At 35.3% G+C, this 22,714-nt stretch overlaps 1 protein-coding gene across 1 annotated transcript; it reads right to left on the bottom strand.

The window, feature by feature from the left end:
• Nucleotides 1–21,105: 21,105 nt before the first annotated feature.
• LOC131049920 (FAD-dependent monooxygenase notI'-like) lies at nt 21,106–22,469 on the bottom strand. The gene is made up of 4 exons (XM_057984014.1): nt 22,373–22,469; nt 21,851–22,114; nt 21,447–21,582; nt 21,106–21,328 (listed from the first exon to the last, which is right to left on the bottom strand). Exons 1-4 carry the CDS (start codon nt 22,467–22,469, stop codon nt 21,106–21,108), a joined length of 720 nt encoding a protein of 239 aa, XP_057839997.1.
• Nucleotides 22,470–22,714: the final 245 nt, after the last annotated feature.

Here is a 22,714-nt window from a genome sequence, read left to right as displayed (position 1 = left end):
AGGATCCACTTATTTAGAATAGGCTCTAGAATGGCCTTGTCCTCATTTAACTCACAAAGAGTGTCAAAAATTCTCTTCATATTGATATGTACCATGGGAGCATCAACGGTATCAACAAAACTCAAAATTGTAGCCTTTATCTTCTCCTCATACTTATTTGCAAATAAGGTCTGAGCATGTTTCAACTTTTCCAATTCATGTTGATAAGTCTCAGCTAGTTGAAAACCAGAAGGCATAGGAGAAGGAGGGAATTCTATGATGGGACTAGTAGGTGGGGGCCTTGCTGGAGACGAAGAAATTGCCAAGGTAGAGGACTCACCTCCTTGGTATTGTCCCATTAGCTGACTTTGAAGTTTGGCAATGATAGTGTCCTTGCTAGCTACCTCCTTTTTGGCTTCATTATAAGCCTTTAAAATTGTTTCCAACCTAATTTGGAGATCATCCTTTTCTTTTGCTTCCTTCTCTGCTACTACTACATTGAACTTAGAAGTCTCTAAAACAGTACTAGTTGCTTCCACTACCCCTGTATCCTGAACTCTTCTAACTATCATATCTCCTAGAAGGTTAGACTATGAGGTATCTTTCCTTCTTCTATCTTCATTTCTTTTAAGGGACCACATAACTAGAGAAGCATCATCTTTGCTGAATACCACTCCCTTCATTGGCTTATTTTCCTTTCTGACTGCTTCAAGAACCAACGCATCAGCTATATCCCATTTAGGGAGGATTAGCACACCAGCCTTATCCACCATCTCTCTTCCAACCTCAGGAGTGATAGCTTTGAACTCAGTCATCATTTCTTATTTAACCTCTTCCTCCACTTGGGTTGCATCCTTCAAAGGCTGTTCATTTACCCTTTGCTCACATCTGATCTTGAATTGATCAATATTTTTCTTCCATAGAAACTGCATAAAAGCTCCTGATGCGACAAAACTACTGTCAGCTAGGAATTCTTCACTAGCTTTTTTGACAGTAATGTCAAATTCTTTTCCCTGTATCTCACCATCAGTTACATCCATTTTAGCACAGGGTTACTCTTTTGGCATTCCTTCTTGAGTCTCATTGTAGGTGTAGGCAATTTCACCCAGACTCCCCAATTGTATCAATTGCTCAGCCACCACTTGCTCATCTCCTATATGAATAGGGGACTAAGATGGAGAGTACTAAGGGTCATCAGTTTAAATATCTTTACTTGTCCCCTATCCCTTAGGTGAATCCTAAATCTCAATAGTATCTTCAATGGCCCTCTTCCCTCTAGAAGTAGAAGGTTCACCTGTTACTGGCATCATTACAGTATACTGAGATCTCTTATGCATTATATAATCACCTGGTGGAATAGCCTTAGCAAAGGCAGACTTGGCTAGGACCAATTTAGCCCTATCAGGATCATTCTGCATTATGGCTTCTCTTTTTTCCTTCAGGGTTTGCATTAAATCTTCAAAATAAAGAATTAAGAATTTAACCTTTTCTTCAAAAGGGTTAAAACTAGAGAGAGGATCATAACTAGAATCAAATTGATAGATAAAGTCAAGGGCTCTTCTGTATGAAATCCACTTCTCCTTCCTCAACTCTTGCTCATCTAGACTAAATTCATTCATGATCAAATCTTCAGGGAATTGGAATTGGTGAGGCCTGATTTTACAAACTGCTCTCTTCCTGAACATGTTGTTGAAGAAATCTTCAAGGTCAGCACACCTTGACACTGCAGCTGATAACATGTATGGTTTAAATAATTCTTCAAAATACTTCCATCCACCTTTGGTAATTACAAAATGATGAGCCATGGTGATGGTTGGGAAAATTGTCCCTTTACCCCTGTTAGTTAACTCAGCCTCCTGCACTCCTCCAATTTGTCTTAATACTTCTGCAATCCCTATCTTTAATGGAACTTGATAGGGCAGTAGATAAGGGGTACCCCTAAATCCAAACACTCTAAAAATAGTAGAAATAGGATATAGATACATATCTCCCCAGTTATGAACAATCTTGATATCCTCTGCAAATTCTTTGGGCCTAAGGAATTCCAAAAGAGCCTTGGGAATCCTAGGGTTTTCTGCACACAAGAGAACTCTAATTTTAGATGCAAAGCATCTATCAAACTTCAGATAACTTGCATCATCTCTATCCCAAGATAGAATAGTACTCCACAATTGCACTGGTATCTCCTCTTTATCCTTGACCTTAACCAAGTTCATCTCTTTTGCAAAATAATCAGCCCCTTTGAATAGAAACATATGCATCAACCTGGAATACCATCCAAATGGCTTGTCTACCTTACCATTCTTTATTCCTACTAAGCCTGCATGGATAGCATTAGAGAGGAAAGGAGCGAAGTCAAATGTTATGGCCAGGGAAGGGTTCAAAATTTGGGCAATCATTAACATATAATGGAAAGGCATGTTTTTCTCAGCATCTTCTCCAAAAATTTGACACAGTGTCCAGTACATACCCATAGCTCTCAAGGTAAATAAATTCAGGGAAAATGGCTCCATTGTGCTAGGGCCTATGACTATTAATCCCCTATTTTGATAAAAAATTCTCTCAATGGGCCACTCCTAAGATGATCTCTTTGGGCATTGTAAACTTGGGTTAATGCCTCAAAATCAATAGGCTAAAGGTAGCTGGAAGCTTCACCAAGCTTGAAGGCATTCCTAAATTCATCATCTTTGATTTCGACAAGGGCTGATCCCTTTATGTTTCTAATGCATCTGGCAGCAGGGTCATAATTCTGCGCAATTAGGGTCAACAGATCTACATCCATGAAAACACCTGGGACCACAAGCTTCCCTACATCTAAATTCTAGATACTATTCATAGGGGAAGGGGCATGTCTCTTACCAAAATCCACTTTAAACAAACTGAGACCGGATATCCCTATTTCAGGGTCCCTCAACCAATTTCCTTTATCATATAAACCATCTCCAATTTTCAAATGGGGGTTTTTTGGCACTAACTCCTTGGCCCTAGCCCCGAAATTGGTCGACATGGTTAACTGCTCAAGAAAGTCATCACAAATACTTCGGTCCTGGTAATTTACCTTCCCTGTTAATTCTCTTCTGTGTCCCATTTTAGGAGTATGCAACTAAGCCAATTATCGATCAAAGCAATTTTCTAATAGGGCAAGACCACAATTCAACAATCTTTAAGCAATGGGTAAACAAAGAGCAAGAGAACCTGATTTTAGTTTGCAAACTTCTTCTCTATACTAGCTCTCTCTACAAATTCTTATGTGAAATGATACCCTCATTCAATTGATGCAGGGATATATACAACAATTTGGCTCCTTAACTGTGACATTAACACCGCACGCTTCGACTGTCCCTTCAGAATTGAATTCATGAAAGAATTCAAAAATTTGGCTCCAACGGATCAAAACTGCTCTGAGTATTTTTCATTTTGCTCTTTCCCTGTTTCGCAGAGCATAAAGCTCTTGCATGTTCATCTAGTGAAAAGATGCCAACCTTTGGATCAGATAGAACTTGCACCACTTTTACCCTTTTGACTCTTCCTTGCTTGGCAACAGGCTGAAAATCCTTTTGCTATTTTGCGATGGGTAACCATCTTGTATCTTGACCTCATGAAGTTGCACTAGCTATCCAATCAACTGAAACTTGATCGATCTTTATATTGTCCTAACCTGGTGGTTTATATCACTAACCGCATTCAAAATGGTTAACACTAACTGTTTTCACTATTTTGTGAATGGTAACCATCGTGCATTTAAAGGTTGTGAAATAATGCCCGCTGTTAGATTTTTCTTGAGATGCCCTTCCTTTAACAACCTGTTAGAACCGCCAGACGTGGGCCCTCTGAATTAGTGCCATTCACTTTGGCATTCGATCCCTCTTGAACTGACGTGTCTACTTCCTATTCGCTGAAAGACTTTAGTGGGATCCACTTCTAAAATGCCACCTGTGCCTGACAGGTCACCTCTTTGTCTTTAGTTTATATCATTCTGTTTGTTGGGCCCACCACTTGGTCGCCAAGTTTGTTCTTTGTTTTACATGATCTGGAGGACACCTGTAACCTTTTGATTTGCGATCCCTACCTCCTGGACTGCTCACTTAGAAAGCCATGTCATTTCGCCACTTCGCGAAAACTAACTCTCAAGCATCTTTGGGTTGCGAATCAACGTAGGCTGTTGATTATTCTCTGAACCACTCACTCTTTACTCGTTAGAAAACCCGCAGGCTTCTGGGACCTGCCACAACCTTTCGCTATTTCGCAATAGTTAAAACACGTGCGCTTTGATCTCATGAAATAACAAGGGCCATCCGATCAGATAGAACATGATCGGTCTTTAATCTTCAGATGAAGCTTGGATGTTGGGCCCACCAAACCCTTTTTCTATTTCGTAGAAGGGTAAAACTCGGTTATCTTTATCTCACGAAACAATGCGGGGCGTCAGATCTCAAGGACTTGCACTGATGTTACTCTTTCTACTAACCACTTCACCTGGGCCCACCATCTTTTTGCCATTTCACAACTTGTAAACCACGAGCATCTTTAGGTTGCGAATCAATGCAGGTCATTGATCTCTTTCCAAACCGATTGCCCTTTAGCCAAGAAAGAAGTCCTCATCATTGGGTCCCACCAAACCTTTTTGCTACTTCGCGATAGGTAACTTTCGGGCATGTTGAGTTCGCGAATCCACACGGGCCATCCGATTGACTAAGAGTTGCGCGACAATTACAAGGCCCAACAGTCATTAGAAAAGGTAATTTAAAGGCGAATAAAAATTAAAACATTTAAAAGGACTGCCTAGGTAAAAAGCAACAGGGGGAACACTTTGCATGACAAAAGGACCCATTACTTATGTGAATAAAGTAACATGGAAATAGAATTATAAGGGTTTTTTCTCAAACATTTTGAAAGTGATTAAACCTAAACCCTAAACCCTCCTTAGGACCCAAAGCAATAGAAGTCACAAGGCCATACAAGACCCAATAATTTCATAGACTTGGCCAATTATGGAAAAGAATACCCATTTTTTAAACAATGATAATAGTAACCTCTGAACCTTTATCTCTTCCCTCAAAAATGAAACTTGTCATTTGAATTCCTTTCTCATATTGATTAGCTTAATAATATTTGTTCAATGTTTTTAATCATTAAAAGATTACCTTCCTTTTAGATAAATTAGTTAGATTCTTATAATGTTGAAGAACATTTAGTTAGTTTTCTCCTTCAACTGAAGTAGTTATGTTTTATTTTGAAATGCTCAATTTTTTATCTTAATATAGATCACAATTTATTTTCTTTAAGTATAGAATTAATGGAATATTACATATGGTATCAGAGCAACCAAGTTCGACATTGAACTTCAGTCTTTCCACCTATAAACAAAACTATATACATATGCAGGCGCACCATTGTTGAGATAATATGCATGTGCACTATATACAAAACTATATTCACAAGTAAATCTTTTATTAAAATCCACAATATGAAACACAGAGTTTTACTGGAAGAACACAATTAACCTTATCTCCTTTAGATAATATCACAAGTAACTACCTACAGAAAGATGCAGTAATCCACAGCATATACACAAAGGAAAGACGATTGATTATATTATGTATGTTCGCAAAATAGTACAATAGTAAGCCTGAGGCTATATTCTACTTCTTCTCTAATGATCCTTATTGTTACAAAAATTCCCTCATTTATATGAGGGTATACATTGTCATCAAGCATCGTGGCTTTTCAGCACATAACTATTAATTATAACTTTTGTTAACAAACTGGAAGATAAACAAGTTCAGCATTCCTATGTGTTCAATGTACTTATCATCTTTATACATTAGAACATCATTGTCTAGTGTCCTCATGTCGCTTTCTATCTGGAAATGATTGGATAGAATATTGTTAACACAAAGTGACAAATCTTTGTCCTGATCCAACTCTACTACTGCTCGATTCTTCTCATCACTGAACTCTTGTTTCCACTGTTCCAACGATACTAACTCACCATTACTGTAAAAAGAGGGCACCCTAGGGGTATTCCCATCGTCTAGCCTCTGATGCTCTTTCCTTAATTGATTTGCCAATTCATCATGGGACTTCAAGTGAGCCTCGACTTCAATTTTCTCACCTGGATTCATCAGACTATTGTCATTCATCAAGCCTTCCAACGGAGACTTGAGCCTTTCATGCTCTTTCATAGCTTTGACTGTTCCAGTGTATGTCTTCCAATAGATTTATGCAACCTACATCATACTTTTGAATCTATGGTCAATGACCTCAAGAACTAACTTATCCATCTTTTGTTGTTCCTTTTTTGGTTGTCGAGATGTCTTTTTAGCCCTGTTCCTCCAATACATAGCATTTGTCAAGGCTTCCATGGCATCTCTGTCAACACCGTATGTCATCCCTGTTTGACTGGTACCTGTATCAATCTGAAGCAATCTTGCTTGCAGCCTCTATTTTTCTTCATTGGTTTTCTCATATAGGCTTTTGTATGTACAATTTTCTCAGACCAGAAACTCTATCTGATCTTGGTTCAGTTTAGCGACATCCAAATTTAGTTTGGCAGTTGTTCTAGGGTCAGTCTTTCCAACCTGCTGCACCATCAAATGTCCAAAAGCTTCTTCTGTATCAACCAATATAGGTCTTTTATCTTTGGGATAGATAGCCCACTGTAGAAGAGCCTTCTGATCTGGATCATTCCTAATCCTCTAAAGAGTTTATCAATCTCTTTTGGCATCATTTGCCTACTTGGGTCCTATTTCTTGAGGAATCCATCAAACAACAAGGTAGAGTTCATGTCCCATCTAGAGTATAATAGCACACTAGCTTCCTTAAGCAACTGTCTTCTCTTCTAAGGTGTCATTTCTCTCATCACAAGATCCATCTCCTCTTGTAACTTTTGAAGTTGTTTCTCTTCTTCACTATTTCTCATGTTATTCCTAATTTGAGACCCCTTATGTTGATAGAGGAATGCAATGAACTCCTTGGAAGAAATGAAGTCACTATCAACAATGAAATCCTCATGCTCTAGGAATCTGATGTCAGCCACTTCTCAGACATTCAATTGTCCTGTTGTCAGGTCTATCGGTGTATCCTCTACATAACTAGGGGGGCAATCCTTTGCATAACCAGGGGGTAATCCTCTCGAGGAGTGAATGGAACGATGCCAGATGTGGAAGCAGGAGAAATATGAGCCAAAGGCTTTGTATTCCTAATAGTATCAATGTAATCCCTAAAAACATGAGGCGGGACTCCCTCAAGTATTTCCAATTCATGCTCCACAAGTTTGTTGGCCAACTCCAAGGGGTCTTTAATCTTTTGTAGCACGTTCTCATCCATTTTCCTTCTATAAAGCTTCCATTTATAAGCCTGCATTGCTTTCTCAAACTTTATTCGCTTCACTCTGGCCTCTTCTCTGCCAATGTTCTTAATGAGGTCATCTGGTAGGTAAGATTTATGCTCTCCAGCCTTCAACTTTTGTGATGACCGGGCTATCCTTATGTATCCTTCAGGATCAAAATTGGGCCTTGGACCCCCCATAGCCATGCCATAATAATCCAATTTTGTCTGCAGTAGGCCATAACTCTTTGAACTTTTCACAATAAAATCTAAAAATACTAACAACCTAGGTACAATTGATTGTTTTCCATGGCTTGTCAAATGTTATGTACTCACTATTGATAGTTGCCTCACAATTTCTAGACAAGCCACTCTATTAGGGAGTGTAAGTGGTAGTAAGTATGGTCTCCCTTCAAACCCATATACCCTGACTTGTGTGTAGTCTGAAAAACAATACCAATCTCCCCAATTGTGTTCAATTGAGGGATCTTCAGCGAAATATTTTGGTCTTAGGAATCTTTGAACCTTTGGTGCAAGGGCATGATCGCACGAGCATCCCAATAGTCTATATAATGGCTTGACAAAGAACTCCTCAAAATGCCAATATTGATTATTCACATACCTCTAGTCCCATGAAGAAACCCATACTTGCACTGGTTTTCTCATTCCAGCATTGTCATATGTCCTCACACATAACTCTTCTGGCCATAACTCTTCATCTTGGCCCACATACAATAGCATGTGCATAAGTAAGGAATAATTCTTGAAATGAACATTGATGATATCCCCCTTTAACATTTCTAACCCATGATTCAAAACCTCAACCAAATAAGTAGAAAAATCAAAGAAGCGGGGGTCCTTAGACTGCAAATCGACACAAATCACCATGGCTGCAATATCCATCAAAGGATGGGCTTTTATCCCTAGCACTTGGGCAACACTATAATAGGTATACTTGAAATATGGATGGAAAGAGTTGACATCATAGGGAGCTTTGTCATCCTGACCTAGTGGCACTAAGGACCCTGCATTCCTAGGTCTATGTATAGGGAGTCTCCACATTTTGTAAATGTGCTCTAGGTTAAAATATTCACTTGTTAACTTCTTGAGGTAAATCAATTATTCAAATCCCCAATCCAACTCAAACACGGTGTCAATAACCTCCTTTGTGATTGCAAGAATTGGCTCACCCATGTAGTTATATATGGTCCTGGTTTTAGGGTCATAATTGTTTGCCACTGCCTTCATGAGCTCCACATTCATGAATACATTAGCCACAGCTAACCTTCCTAAGTTCAATTGCCATAAATTGTTGATAGGTTGAGGGGCAACAGTTCTATTGTACCCATATATGAATAATTCATACCCTCTCAACTCTATCCATATGTCTCCAAGATCCTCAAACCGGTCCTCCAAGCCTTCCTCATCAGCTCTAATCTTCTTGGACCTCAAACTGGATGATGGGCATTGGTCAATCAGGTCCTAGGCCAAAGAACACCCTTCCCTTTTCTGTCTTTTAGGTTTTTCTTCTCAGCGATAGGTTCTTTTCCCTTTCTGGTCTTATTAGTTTTAGATGATGATTCCATTTGAATTTTGAAAAAGAGGTCTCTGTGCAAACAACTTACTTGGAATTACTGAGCTTTATCTGTGAATTCACCCAATTCCTGCTTTCAGTTCATCACCTATGAATTCCTTAATGTTGTGTCCTTTGATGGTTAATCCACTACTTATGGCATATTTAATCAGTTAGTAATGGTGCTTTGGACAATGGTCACTCGAGCACACATTTGAATTTAATGGTGATGTGACCTTCCCTGGGATTTGTTTATGATTTTTGTGGCAATCAATAATCATTTCGATGAGGATATGTCTTTCAATCATTTGTTTCTTTATTCCATCGATCTCTTTGTTTCTATCGACAATACTTTTGTTTCGAATATTACTTTGATCATGTATTTTTTCCCTTCATCGAAATACTGTATTCGGATAGTATGGTTGTCTCCTTATTGAAACATATCTGATATCCATTGGGTCTTATGTCGAAGAAACCTTGGGCTTCGATTTCCTCCTTTATTTTTCCATCGAAATACTTCTTTCATCGATATCACTATGCCCCGTCGATGAATGAGTCTATTATCTCACCAAAGCTTTTCTTTATTTTCCCTTATCGTTCTTCATCGATAAAGTTACATTGGCAAAACCACGCATATCGAGAACATGCCTTTTAACCTCCTTGAAACCTATATCCTCATCGATATCTTTTATCGATGTAGCTTCGTTTTGTCTTATCGATATTATTCTTTTGATTAAACGCTCCTTTCGGTGGGTCCTTTTTATGTTGCACTGATAGTATTATTTCCTCGAGAACTTTTGCCGTCGATGAAGACCCTCTCTACTTTCTTCGATATCTTTTGTCCATGAAGTTTAACCTCCTCGAAACCTATATCCTCATTGATATCTTTTATCGATGTGGCTTCTTTTTGTCTGATCGATATTATTCTTTCGATGAAAATGCTCCTTTTGGTGGGTCCTTTTTATGTTGTACCGATAGTATTATTTCCTCGAGAACTTTTCCCGTTGATGAAGACCCTCTCTGGTTTCTTCGATATCTTTTGTCGATCTTCAGTGAGTCCTTTCGGCATTTCCTTCCTTCAATGGCTCTTTTATATCAATGATAATTATTTTATTTTTTATAAAAATGATCATCATCGAAATTACGACGAATACCAAGCTTTCGACCAATGACTTCTTTGACTGTCGGCAGAGTCCATTGGATTGTCGAATTTGTGACGGGCATGGCATCGTCGACCAATCCGATGCCGAGTTTTCGATGGTGGATTTTGTCGACACTCTGACGAAAATTCGTCGAAAATCCAACAAACGGCCGTTGGAAATCAGCTCCGAATGTACTAGTGTGATACTGATCCCGAACTTGATTTTAATTAGAATAAAATTAATTTATTTCAATTGTGGTTGCAACTTGCATAAATACAAGTGGGGGGATTTAATAAATAAACTAGATTTATTTATTTGCAAGGATCAATTTAATTAAATGTAAATTTAATTAAAAAGGGAGAAAGGGGAATTAATTAAATAAAGTGATTTATTTAATTAACAGCTAGAAAAGGTTTATGTGAATTTAATTAAATAAGTTGAGTAATTTATTTAATCAAATAGATGAAAATGAACAAATTAATTAAATAGAATTTAATTAATAGGAGGAATGGGGTTAAAATAAATATTAAATATTTATTTAGGAAAGTGGTCAGATTTATACGTCTACAATAATAAGTCTGATTGGAGTTGTGTTACCATCAACTCTTATTAATTAGGTTGTTATTACTAGTTATGGAGAAGAATAATTAGTCCTCATCTTTATCAAGGATTGACAACTATTAGTGGATTATTTAGAGTCTTAAGTAATCCATTCTCAAGATCATGTATAAATTCTAGATCTTGTTAGAGTTTGGGGCAACCAAAAATATATTAGTCATTTAGTTGTTGGATCCTATTAGAGTTTCTAGTCAATTTATTGAGACTATTATAATATTGAATAAAAGGTGCAATGTTGGTGATATTATGAGTTAGAACAAGCATTGTGATAAGATGTTACAACGCTCAATGAATGTCCACTTGAGGTATTGTAATCCTCTTTGTAGTGTAGATTGTTAATATTGATATTAGTTAGATTGTTAGTTACATTGATAGATGAATTGTTATGTTCATTTATATTGAGTTAGATTAACAAGATTGGTTGATATCATTGATAGATAGAGTTGTGTGCCTTAAGTTGCAACATAGTCATAGTAAGAAATCGCCCACAACCATTGTTGTGTCAATTGACTAGTGACCCGTAACACCTAATGTGTAGATAGGTGCGCCTTTAACATTGTTTTATTTCTATTTCAATTTATTGATTTTATTTATCTCCTATATGCAACTAATAAATAACTTAGGAAGTCCTCAATTGCACATATAGTGCCAACATCATCCAAGAAAACATGTCCTTGGTCTATAATTAAATGAACCTTTTTGAAACAATATGTTACTTGACAAAGGATCTATTGGTCCATTAAGTTGCATGCATTAGGTTTTCCACATCAACTTATTGCACTTAGTATGAGTCATTCATCCATCAACATCATCCTCTTGCATTTTGATATTCCCTTCTATTGAAGGGTGTATGGGGTTACATCATATGTAGATTTATATACTTTTATCCTTATTAAATTTATCAAAATATTCATTGTATACTCACCATCATCATCAATCTTCAAAAAACAAAATTATTTTTTATGATTTTAGTTTTCTAAGAGAGCCATAAAAACTGAATAAAGACCTCATATCTACTTTTGAGAAAATATACCCATAGTCTCCTATAATAATCATCAATAAATGATACATAATACATATATTTTGGCAAGGAATATCTACAAGATTAATTATATTAGAAAAATAAGGTCCGACCACCCAAAAGATTTATGATAACTACAATAAAATCAATCATGGTTTTGTAGATGCAATGTTTACAAAAATCAAACCCAAGAGAAAAATTAAGAAACCCTTCTACAAGATTTTTTTTATGCTTGTAGACTTTTCTCACCAATATAACACGTGTTGGTGGTATAGCATAGTCTTATAATTAGGTAAATAGATATTTGAGGTAAGAGCATGCTTATGTAGCTATAATGAATGACCATTAGTATTAAATACAATTGATAGGTTTTGCAAATTTCTACTTCAATTTGTTGATCTCAGTTAAACCCCCTATATGCAGCTGATAGATAACTTAGGAAGTCCTCAATTGCACCTATAGTGCCAATGTCAACCAAGAAAACACATCCCTGGTCAATAATGAAATGAACCTTTTTGAGATGATAGGTTACATGATAAAGGAGTTGTTGGTTTGTTGAGCTGTATGCATTGAGTTTTTTGCATCAACCTATTGCACTTACTAAGAACCAATCATCTATCAACACCATGCTCTTTCATTCTAGAATTTAATTCTATCGAGGGGTGTGTGGGGTTACATCTTATGTATTTAAATATTATTCTCCTTATAAAATTTATCAAATTTTTCATTAAGTATACTTACCATCTTTATCAATCTTCAAAACCTTTACTTTTTTTATGATCTTGGATTTCCAAGAGAGATAGATAAAATGAATAAAGACCTCCTATTTACTTTTGAGAAAATAGACCCATGTAATCTCCTATAATAATCATCAATAAATAATACATAATACAAATATTTTGACAAGGAATATCTAAAAAACTAAATATATTAGAAAAATAAGGTTCAACCACCCAAAAGATTTATGATAACTATGATAAAATTAATCATGGTTTTGTAAATGCAATGTTCACAAAAATCAAATGCAAGAGAATAATTAATAAGCCCTTCTACAAGATTTTTTTAATGTTTGTAGACTTTTCTCATAAATATAACAAATGTGTTGGTGCTTTACCTTACTACTCCATTGAGCTTTGCTAAAAAAGGTATATCTATTTCTTGGCTAAAAAGGCTAAGCTCTAGGCTCAGCCTTGCATTAAGGAAATTGACAGTGGGGGTGATGAAAAAGGAGTGAGAAACATTAATTCTCATAGGTCTAATAGGCTTGTGGGTAAGTCAATGAAAAATGGAAGGAGGCCATGGACACTAATGAGGATGATCCTAAGGAGGTGGTGGAGATGGAGGATGAGGAGGATGTGAGCTACTTAGAGAAGATTGCCACTATCCACTTGGAGAGTACCCCAAAGCCCTTGGACCTGATTGAAGCTACCCACTTGTTGGAGGATGAGATGTTAGCTAAGAAGATTTGTCCTAACAAGGAGGATTATACCTATGAAAAATTCAATGCCACTGCTATGAACTTGGGGGCTTTGAAAGTGAAGTTGACAAACTTTAAGAAAAAATTGGTCAATGTTTCCAGGTTCAGTTCCAAAGTCATGCACATTTTGGCTACTACTTTGTGCCTGCTACAATAGAAGGTTCTGGGAAAAGACATTGAAGAAGAAGACAACTATAATGATCTTTTTAAATTCCTTACTGAATATTGGGGTAAATTGTTTGCCTAACCACCCTTTGGTTGCCTTTTTGTTAGTTTTTGGTTAAGTATTTTATACTTGGATATTATTGTGAACTCCTTTTACTATAAGGCTTAAATATATGTTTTGATAGTTTTTGGTTAGACTAATCGATGCTATTAATGTGTTGTTAATGGCTTGTTAATGCTTCCTTTGGGTTGTTTGTATAAAGGGACAACCTTTGTTTTGCTTCTTTAATTATCAAAAACATAGTCTTATCGTTAGGTAAATGGATCTTTGAGATAAGAGCATGCTTAGGTACCTAGAATGCATGATCATTAGAATTAAAGAAAATTGATAAGTAACTTAGGAAGTCCTCATCTACACATATAGTGCCCAAGTCATCTAAGAAAAGACTTCCTTGGTCAATAATTAAATGAACCTTTATGAGATAATAGGTTACTTGATAAAGGATGTGTTGGTCCATTGAGTTGCATGCATTGAGTGTTTTGTATCAACCTATTCCATTTAGTAAGAGTTAGTCATCCATCAGTATCTTGTTCCTGCATTCTACAATTCCATTTTATCGAGTGGTGTATGGGGTTACATCTTATGTATTTATATACTTTTCTCCTTATAAAATTTATCAAAATTTTCATTAAGTATACTTATCATCATTCTCAATCTTCAAAAACTTAATATTTTTTTTATTTTTCTTTTCTAAGAGAGCAGGATAAACTGACTAAAACCTCATATTTACTTTTGAGAAAATATACTTACAGTCTCCTATAATAATCATAAAAAAAGATACATAATACAAATATTTTGACATGGAATATGTACAAGACTAAATATATTAGAAAAATAAGTTCCAATCACCTAAAACATTTATGACAACTACAATAAAATAAATCAAGCTTTTGTAAATACAATATTTACAAAAATCAAACCCAAGATAATAATTAATGTCTTGCAATATTTTTTTATGCTTGTAAACCTTTCTCACCAATATGACACATGTTGCTACTATAACATAGTCTTATCATTAGGTAAATAGATTTTTGTGGTAAAAGCATGCTTAGATACCTAGAATGCATGACCATTAGAATTAAAGACAATATTTTGGTCTAGAATGTATAGATCTCTTTATTAGATGAACTAAGGAACTATTGTGCATTATATGTAGGTGCATGCATCAAGATAAAATGAGTATCAACTGAAAGCCTTTTGACAAAAACCATAGACCCTAAAACCTATTAAATTTTGCAAGAAGCTAGAATCAAACCAAGATCTAATTTCAATCATAGATCACATGCAACTAAAATTGATAGATTATCAATTATCAAAATAGAAAAATGAGAGATTACCTTGAAAGAGAGAAAAAACAGATAACTACAAGAATTTGGACAAGACTCTCATTACTCATTGAACTAGCATTGACCTAGTTTAGGTGAGAGGAGAGAGTTGTCTATATAGCAAAATATGGGCATTTACATCCAAGAGATGCATTAACTCAAACTACCCATAATAGGGAGGACGTTTTACTCAATTGACTAGTAAATACCAAAAAATACGGTATAACCTCCTCAAGTAAAGACAACTAAATGGTTATGAGATGTGGCACATGAATTCAAAAGAGGGTGTATAACTCAACTAACCATGTGTGTAAGAGAGTGGGACATGTAGCTAATGGATTCCATCATTTGTAGTCTATTAACCTAATAAAGCTTAGATAGTATGTGTATGCAAAAATAAATATCCCCTAATATAAGAAAAATAAAAAAACCTACACTAACACTGAAAGGAAGCTAGTGCCTGAAAAACACTTCGTAACACTAATCTAGTGGGGGAGATAATGCAAATTTTCTTACAAACCATAAATTGTTATAGAATAAGAAACACATACAAAAGGATATATACAACATGCAAATATAATAACAATAAACACAAGATATATCATGGGGAAAACCCTTTTAAGAAAAAAACCCCACACTCCAAAAGTCATCCAATATATTATTCAAAAGTTAACAATATAATACAATATACTTGTAATTCAAGCTTCTCACTAAAGTATCACCAACCAGATATCCAAGGTAACTCAATAGCTAGAAAACTTTTACACACAACATCCATCTCACACACCTAATATATAGGGCATGCAATACATGAAATCATCAAACGATATTACAAAACCATGAGCTATAACCACCCAAAAAGTGACATCCAACTTATCTCCAATCCAATATTCCTTATGATGTGACAACGTTCACAATAGTTCACTTGTAGCTCCCTTTTACAACTCATTTATGTGTCCAACACATTTTTTATATTTCCTATTTCAAGAGACCCAATTTTTAGAGGTCATAACTTTTGAATCGAGCGTTTAATTGACAAACTCTTTGATGCATTGGAAATATTACAACCTTCTTTATCAAGCTATAACTTGATATGAACACTTTCAATATATTTTGGAGCCTCTAAGGCCCTCAAAATTAACTCCAAAACTTTCGTTCACAATTTTAAAATAAAAATAAAAAAATGATATCTTCAAATCTAGACATGATCTTTCAATGAAAATTTACCAACATGCTTATCTAGCTAGTGTGAATCTTTGAAGAAAATTTTGGACTAATTTGTGCTCACATGACAACTTACTATACATAGTAACCTTATGTAAATGCAAGGTTGAGACACCATTTTCCTAACAAACACCCCCCTCGAGGATACCTTAGGAGGGTGAAAAGATGGGTCTAACAAATGAAGTTTGATGAGGTACCCATGTACAAAGAGATACCCCTCAAATGAAGAAGCCACCTATAAAAATAATAGGCCCCCCCAAAATAGAGAGAAAAAAATGGAATAGGAAGCCCCTCCTGAAGTAGACACCTCACTCACCCCTAGCAAATTTCTCATAAGAACCTATTTTTTGTGAAGGGTTTAATGAAGACATTCATAATATTATTATGTATATGAAAATACTTAAGAACAATGATGACTTCTTAAATTACCCCTCAAATGTAGTGCGTGTGTATCTCAATGTCTTTCATCTTCTGGTTCAATGAACCAAATTCCTTGAGATCAATATTACACTTTGATTATCACAAAATATGATTGTAGGATTTTTAAAAGGAATTTTAAAATCAGTAAGAATATTCTAAATCCAAATAGCCTTAGTGGTGGCATTGATCGCCCCTTGATACTCGATCTTTATAGATGTAAGAGAAATAGTAGATTGCTTCTTTCTCGATCAACAAATTGGATTAGAACCAAGTGAAAAGTAATACCTTGTACTAGACTTGTGATGTTGAGAATCACTTACCACATTTAAATCTATATGTCTCACCATTTAAATATCCACACTTCTTGCATACTAAATCCCATTATTGTGATTAGCTTGAATATAGTGGAGGATTCACTTAGCCGCTTTCCAATTAAAATCACTTGGCTCATACATGAATCAAGAGACCATGCCCATAACATATGAAATGGTGGGTCTCATATGAATCAAGTAGATGAGACCCCCAATAAGTTGTCAGTATAAAATTCCATCAACCAAGGATGAAGTAAACTTAGTCTCAAGTTTGAATCTAGATAGAAATGGAGTCGGTGCATGCTTTGAATTATCTATACAAAATTTGGAGAGCATCTCAAGAGCACATTTGATCTCAATCCCCAAGAAGTAATATAAAATACCCAAGTTTGGCATCATAAATATATCATGTAAATTAATTTTCACTACCTTGGTGGTGGATGCATGACTCCTTGTGATCAATAAGTCGTCAACATGAAGAACTAAAAATTTTGAGAGTGTCGCCCTATTGTAGAATTTATACCTTTTGATCAAAATGGAATCTTGAAGTGAATTCAATTGTTAGAAGGAATGAGTCTATCTTGGCATAGAAAGATCAAAGAGCCTATATGATGTCATAGGAAGACTTTTCAAGACGTAAAACAAGTGAAGGATCTTGTATAAACCCTTGTGCCTTCTCCATGTGGATTTTCTCTTGAAGGTCACCATGAAGAAAGACACTCTTCACATCTAGCTAATAAACATCCCAACTATATCAAGGATAAGTCAGATGAAATTTATTTGGCAACTAGTGCAAAAGTCTCAAAGTAGTCAATCCCTAGAACTTGGGAGAATCTTTTCACAATCAAGCAAGCCTTATGTTTGTCAATTGACCCATTTGAGCTAAAAAAATTTTCTAATAGATCCACATGTATCGAACAAGTTTAATTCCTTTAGAAAGAAGGACAAGTCCCATGTGTGATTCCTCTCCAATGAATTGAACTCTTCTTGTATCGAAGCATCCCACTCACGAATATTTGAAGCTTCTAAAAAAGACTATGGATCAAAAGCTAAAGCAATGAGGAGATGTAGAGCTTGTTGAAATTATGACCTTATTCTTCTAGTATTTAATGGATCACCAACCCAATCATTTGTTGATTCCATTGTCTAACAAGCCTAAAGGGGTCTTGAGCTTCAAGAGCCTAGGGGATAATCATGAACCTCTAAATGATGTAGTGTTGTAGTTTATACCTCGAACTCAGTCCTACTAAGGGAACAAGAAATTAGATTCGGACATAAGATTATCTATTTAATAGAATATCAAGAACACAAATAACACACCATATTAGTACCCAAAAGTATTTGCATTATTTATATTCATTCAGTACATCATATAAATCATTATAACTCCTTATCTCATTCTATACATTCATACCATATATACTCCTTTCTCATATTCAATCTCTTTCTATACATCTAAATATATCTCCTATACACATCTACAGTTGGTGATTACATATTACAGTCTATTTATACGTAGGGGATAGGACATGACCCATACATAGTAGTCGTAGTCTATATGCTATCTTCCAAGTTCTAGACTTTGTGGGCTTGATGTATAAAGATGCAACACATTCTTTGAAACTATGTATATCTACTCTTTTCCTTGCCAATAGGTTACATGTTAGAGGATGAGAGGAGTTCTTGCTTGAGATGGTGGACATCATAGATGTTACTACAAGTATCTTGACAAAGCACAAAACTATGCTAGAGATTTATGTGGTTTCATGGATCTATGATGATGCATTTCATAGGTTGAACCTTATGTAATGCACACAACAAGTGGGAGAATGTTAGGAATATGGCATTCTACATTGTGTACAAGAGATACTTATCTAACTATATAAAAAAATATTTATCTGTAGTACATTTTAAGTGATGTGTTTAGTCACATTGCATGGGTTGCACATGGGAAAATATTTAATATTGAGAAACTTAGCACCAAAAATTAAATGAGTCAATGGTTTTATATACTCATGGTTTTGAGGCACATGATTTCACCTTACCACTTGATTGTTTTGTGTGAGATTGATTCTACAAAAGCAAACACATGTTTAGTAGTCAAGGTTCATCATTTGGTTGTTTGACTTGGTTGTCATTGTATTGAGCTTTCTTCTAAAGAGTGCATATGTAAAGCATGGTATGAGGTGTATGGATATATGCTTGGATTCATGGAGGATGCATTAGAGGAGGTTTATGTTTCAAAAGTATCTGAGGAGATACTGTATGTGTATTATAATAATTTTATTGTTGAATAATACATTGAATGTGGATCTTTTGAAGGAAGGAGCTTTGCCTCTTGAGGATTTTCCTATGGTATATCTTGTGTTATCTTGTGGCGTGTCTTTTATTTTTGCATTATATTTTTTTTGTAAGCTTGTATCATGTCTTTTTCTCATGGGGTTATGTAGGAAATTGTTTGATCGACCTATATTATTTTCCTAACAACTTGTGTATACTAGGGCAACCTTATTATATACACCTAGACGATTATGTTTTATTTATATGCTTACATGATATGTCATGCTTATCCTACCATTTGTGTATATTAGGGGTACATTTATTACATGGGCCTCAATAATTCTTTCCAATTTATGTTCTTATAGGATGATATATTTTTTCATTATTATACACATTATCATGCTTTTGTATTTTTCTTATCTTCCCAATTCTTTGCACACTATTTATGCAACCAATTGGAGGGGACACATATTATTACTAGCATCTGTCATGAGTTTGATTGTAGTGATAACAATTATGATTATTATTCTCATACTAGACAAAGGCCTTCATTATCGTACCTAAACATAACAATTTTTTACAGAGATAAAGACTTTTTTATAACACTATATTTGTACTGTTTAATTGTTTTTTGTGTCTAGACAATGGTCTTTCACATCTCATAGGTATTGAGACAAAATCCCTTTAATTCTTTTGCATAGTTAGAATTATTTTACCACTTACCATAACAAATAAAATCTCTTGCCCTTCTCCATCTATTTCTCTTACTTTTCAAGGAAGGTTTTTAATTCATGTTGTGGTTGTGTCTATTTAAAAATGTGAGACAAAAACTACTCATTACAATTTTTCTTTATTTTGCAAGTTTCATTGAAGTGCAAATGGTAAGAATAATTAAAAAACGACCCATTACTTGGATCAAATATCCTTTTACTATATGAGAAACATTTGCTCTTTACATGTTGATTGTTTTAGTTTACTTGGATCAAATATCCTTTTACTATATCAAAAATATTTGTAGATTTGCATCATTGATCCCCAAATCTATTGTTGATCACCTTGGATTGGATCTATACTATTCACTTTTAAAATTCAATGTTATCTATTATGGACCACTTGACTAGCCATTATGAGTTGACTTAGCATATAGTTTTTTTATTTGTATTTTATGTTGTTGTATTTAAGATCATTCATTAATTCCATTTTAAAGCCATCTAGGAAGGCTAAAAGTTGATCTTAGCCTAAGAGCTTAAAGGAGATCTACTTTGCATTCTTCTTTTACATAATATCATCCTAGGCCTGTTGCATGTTTATTGCTTGTCTACAATCATTTTGCTTCATACTATAAAGTTAATCTATCTAGGTGTTTGACCTAAGAGAACACGAACCTTGCTCTTTAATAGATTCCCCAAAGGAATCATAGTGAGTGAAGTTCAACAATACAATCAATCACTCTTGCAAGTTATAGGATCACTCCTACACATCATATCAAGTTCACACACATAGAGATCACCTTTACAATCACATATATAATCTTTAACTATAAACCATCAATATTCTGAAGCATTGATAAAACATAAAAAATAGAATATTGACAAATTGATTCTTGATACCTAAAAAGGAACTTTTTCATTAAAAACATAACTATATAAATATACATTCAATTTATTAAATTAATTTCTTATATTCAATTATGCATTTAAAAATTTATTAAATTTGTATGATCAATCCAAGTTGTCTTAAAAAAAATTGTGGAAAGAGATATAGGGGAAGAGTACCAGTAGTCGTCATAGCTAACTTTGCGCACCCACAGATCCTAAATGCTACATCAGATTTTGATTTTTTTTTTTTAGTTGTCTTCGTATGTGACTTAACTACTTATAGCTATTGATCTAGCTTCTGGGTAATAACAATGCACGTTGTGAAATCAGTTATGCGCACAAAGATCAAAAAGTACACATTTTAAAGTGTCGCCTGATACCTAACTAAAGATGTTCCAGTAACCATCCACTCAAAATTGTGTCAGCTACTATGCAATTCCTAAACTAAACTTACTGATGTAGAAATGCAAGCCCTATGCTAGCCTCTGGTCTAATTGAACAAGATTCAGGTTCATACAAAGCTCAAACATACAAGACGCTGTTACCTGGCCCGCAGGAATTTTAGCTACTTTAGAAACATATTCACTTGAAATAGGTGGAATCAGGGTTGAAATAGATGGAGTCAGGGTCACACTCTTGCTTGTTGGGATATGAATGAACCCATTTCGAGTATTCCTCGTAGACTCTCATTCTTTCTTCCGCTGTCAAATTCTGGAACCACTCAGGTTGAAATTTAGGAAGCCTTGTGTTATAGGCTGCATACAGCTGCATCTTTTTCATCCGAGGAATTCTTAACTCTTCAAACCTGCTAAACTGTCACAGTCAAAAGCTGCTAACAGTATTCTGTTATATATCTCAATTCAATCTAAGGAACTCATTCACACCAAATCTATAAAACATTATCACTGTTTCTGATAAATTACCTTTTGACAGCATCTCTAATGCTTTTCTCTGTAAAAGATGAGTGACTTGCATGTTGAAGAAGGAGGGAGAGTTGATGGGCATCTTCAAATGCAGTTCTGACGCCTTGTCCTGGCCCAACATACTGAGCATGTGCAGCTGAAAGAATCCACCATTACCAACAATTAAACAATCAATTCCTTCAGCTCTACAACTGTAAAAAAAAATAACTTCCCCTGCTCGATGAAGTTTGTATGTGAGGTGGGATTTAGCTACCTAAAAATGTCAGTAGAAAGCCACCCCAAAAATGGAAGGACAAATTCATCCTTCGCATTGAAAGTAGCCAACATGATTGGGACTATTATTCATATGGGTATTAGAGTTTGAAGAAATATGTAATAAAAATCAAGAGGAAAATAGTAAATACCATCACCAATGAGTAGGACATGACCATCTGCATCACTCCATTTATCTAGGGGCAACCTGTCCATGATCTTTCTTTCTGATATAATGTCCTCACTGGTTGCATCAATAACTTCTCGAACACTATCCCATCCTTCAAGGCCATCCAATCGTTTAAGAGCGCGAGCTTTACAACCAGGAATACCAATGTCTCCTCTTCCTCCTACCAATGAGTTTGCCAAATCCTCTGATTCATCTTTCGTACGAAGAACCCACAGAGTGTAATCCCCTACAATTATTGATCAAATAAGGAATAAAGTTTTTAAAGCTACAAAAGCTTCTACTTCTCCTGTTTGATGGACTGTAAGTTCAAACTTACAACTAAACTTGAGTCATGATATCAAAATCCAGAAGTACGGAACAGTCCCATTCGGGCCTCAATAAAAACCTACCACACAAAATTAATGTCCTGCTTTGCAACGATTATAGGAGAAATTTGTAGTGGATCATGATTCCCTATAGCTCTAATCAAATGCTAAATGGGTACCTGCATGGGCAATAATGCTGTGGGTCTGCATATTCTCCATTGATCGAACAACAATTTGCCCCTCTTCTATGCCCTTATAAACTCTGCTAAATCCCATGTTCAAGTTAGGCAAAACACAAATCTGATGCAATACATGATCATAACCAACTCAAATACTTACTTAAGATCTGGGTTGTACAGCAGTGCATTCCAATGCACCAAATTGAGGTACCTTGGAGATGTGAAGACAGAAAATACTTTACGTATTCTTCTATACAAAGAACATTGGGTCAAGAGGTTTTAAATAACCATCGTTACAAAGAATAGAAACATATGAGAATAGAATGCAGAAAATAGAAACAG

This window comes from Cryptomeria japonica, chromosome 2 (genome assembly GCF_030272615.1).
Source record: "Cryptomeria japonica chromosome 2, Sugi_1.0, whole genome shotgun sequence".
NCBI lineage: Eukaryota > Viridiplantae > Streptophyta > Pinopsida > Cupressales > Cupressaceae > Cryptomeria > Cryptomeria japonica.
The sequence above is the reverse complement of the archived record's forward strand: the minus strand, read 5'-3'. Positions and strand labels throughout refer to the sequence as shown.

What these genes read in the sequence shown, in the direction of transcription:
- LOC131049920 (XM_057984014.1), bottom strand. Translation starts at nt 22,469, where the DNA reads ATGGGATTTAGCAGAGTTTATAAGGGCATAGAAGAGGGGCAAATTGTT. An exon ending in CAGCATTATTGCCCATGCAG is followed by an intron (nt 22,115 to 22,372) that starts GTACCCATTTAG and finishes CAATAATTGTAG; the next exon opens with GGGATTACACTCTGTGGGTT. An exon ending in TGTCCTACTCATTGGTGATG is followed by an intron (nt 21,583 to 21,850) that starts GTATTTACTATT and finishes GGATTCTTTCAG; the next exon opens with CTGCACATGCTCAGTATGTT.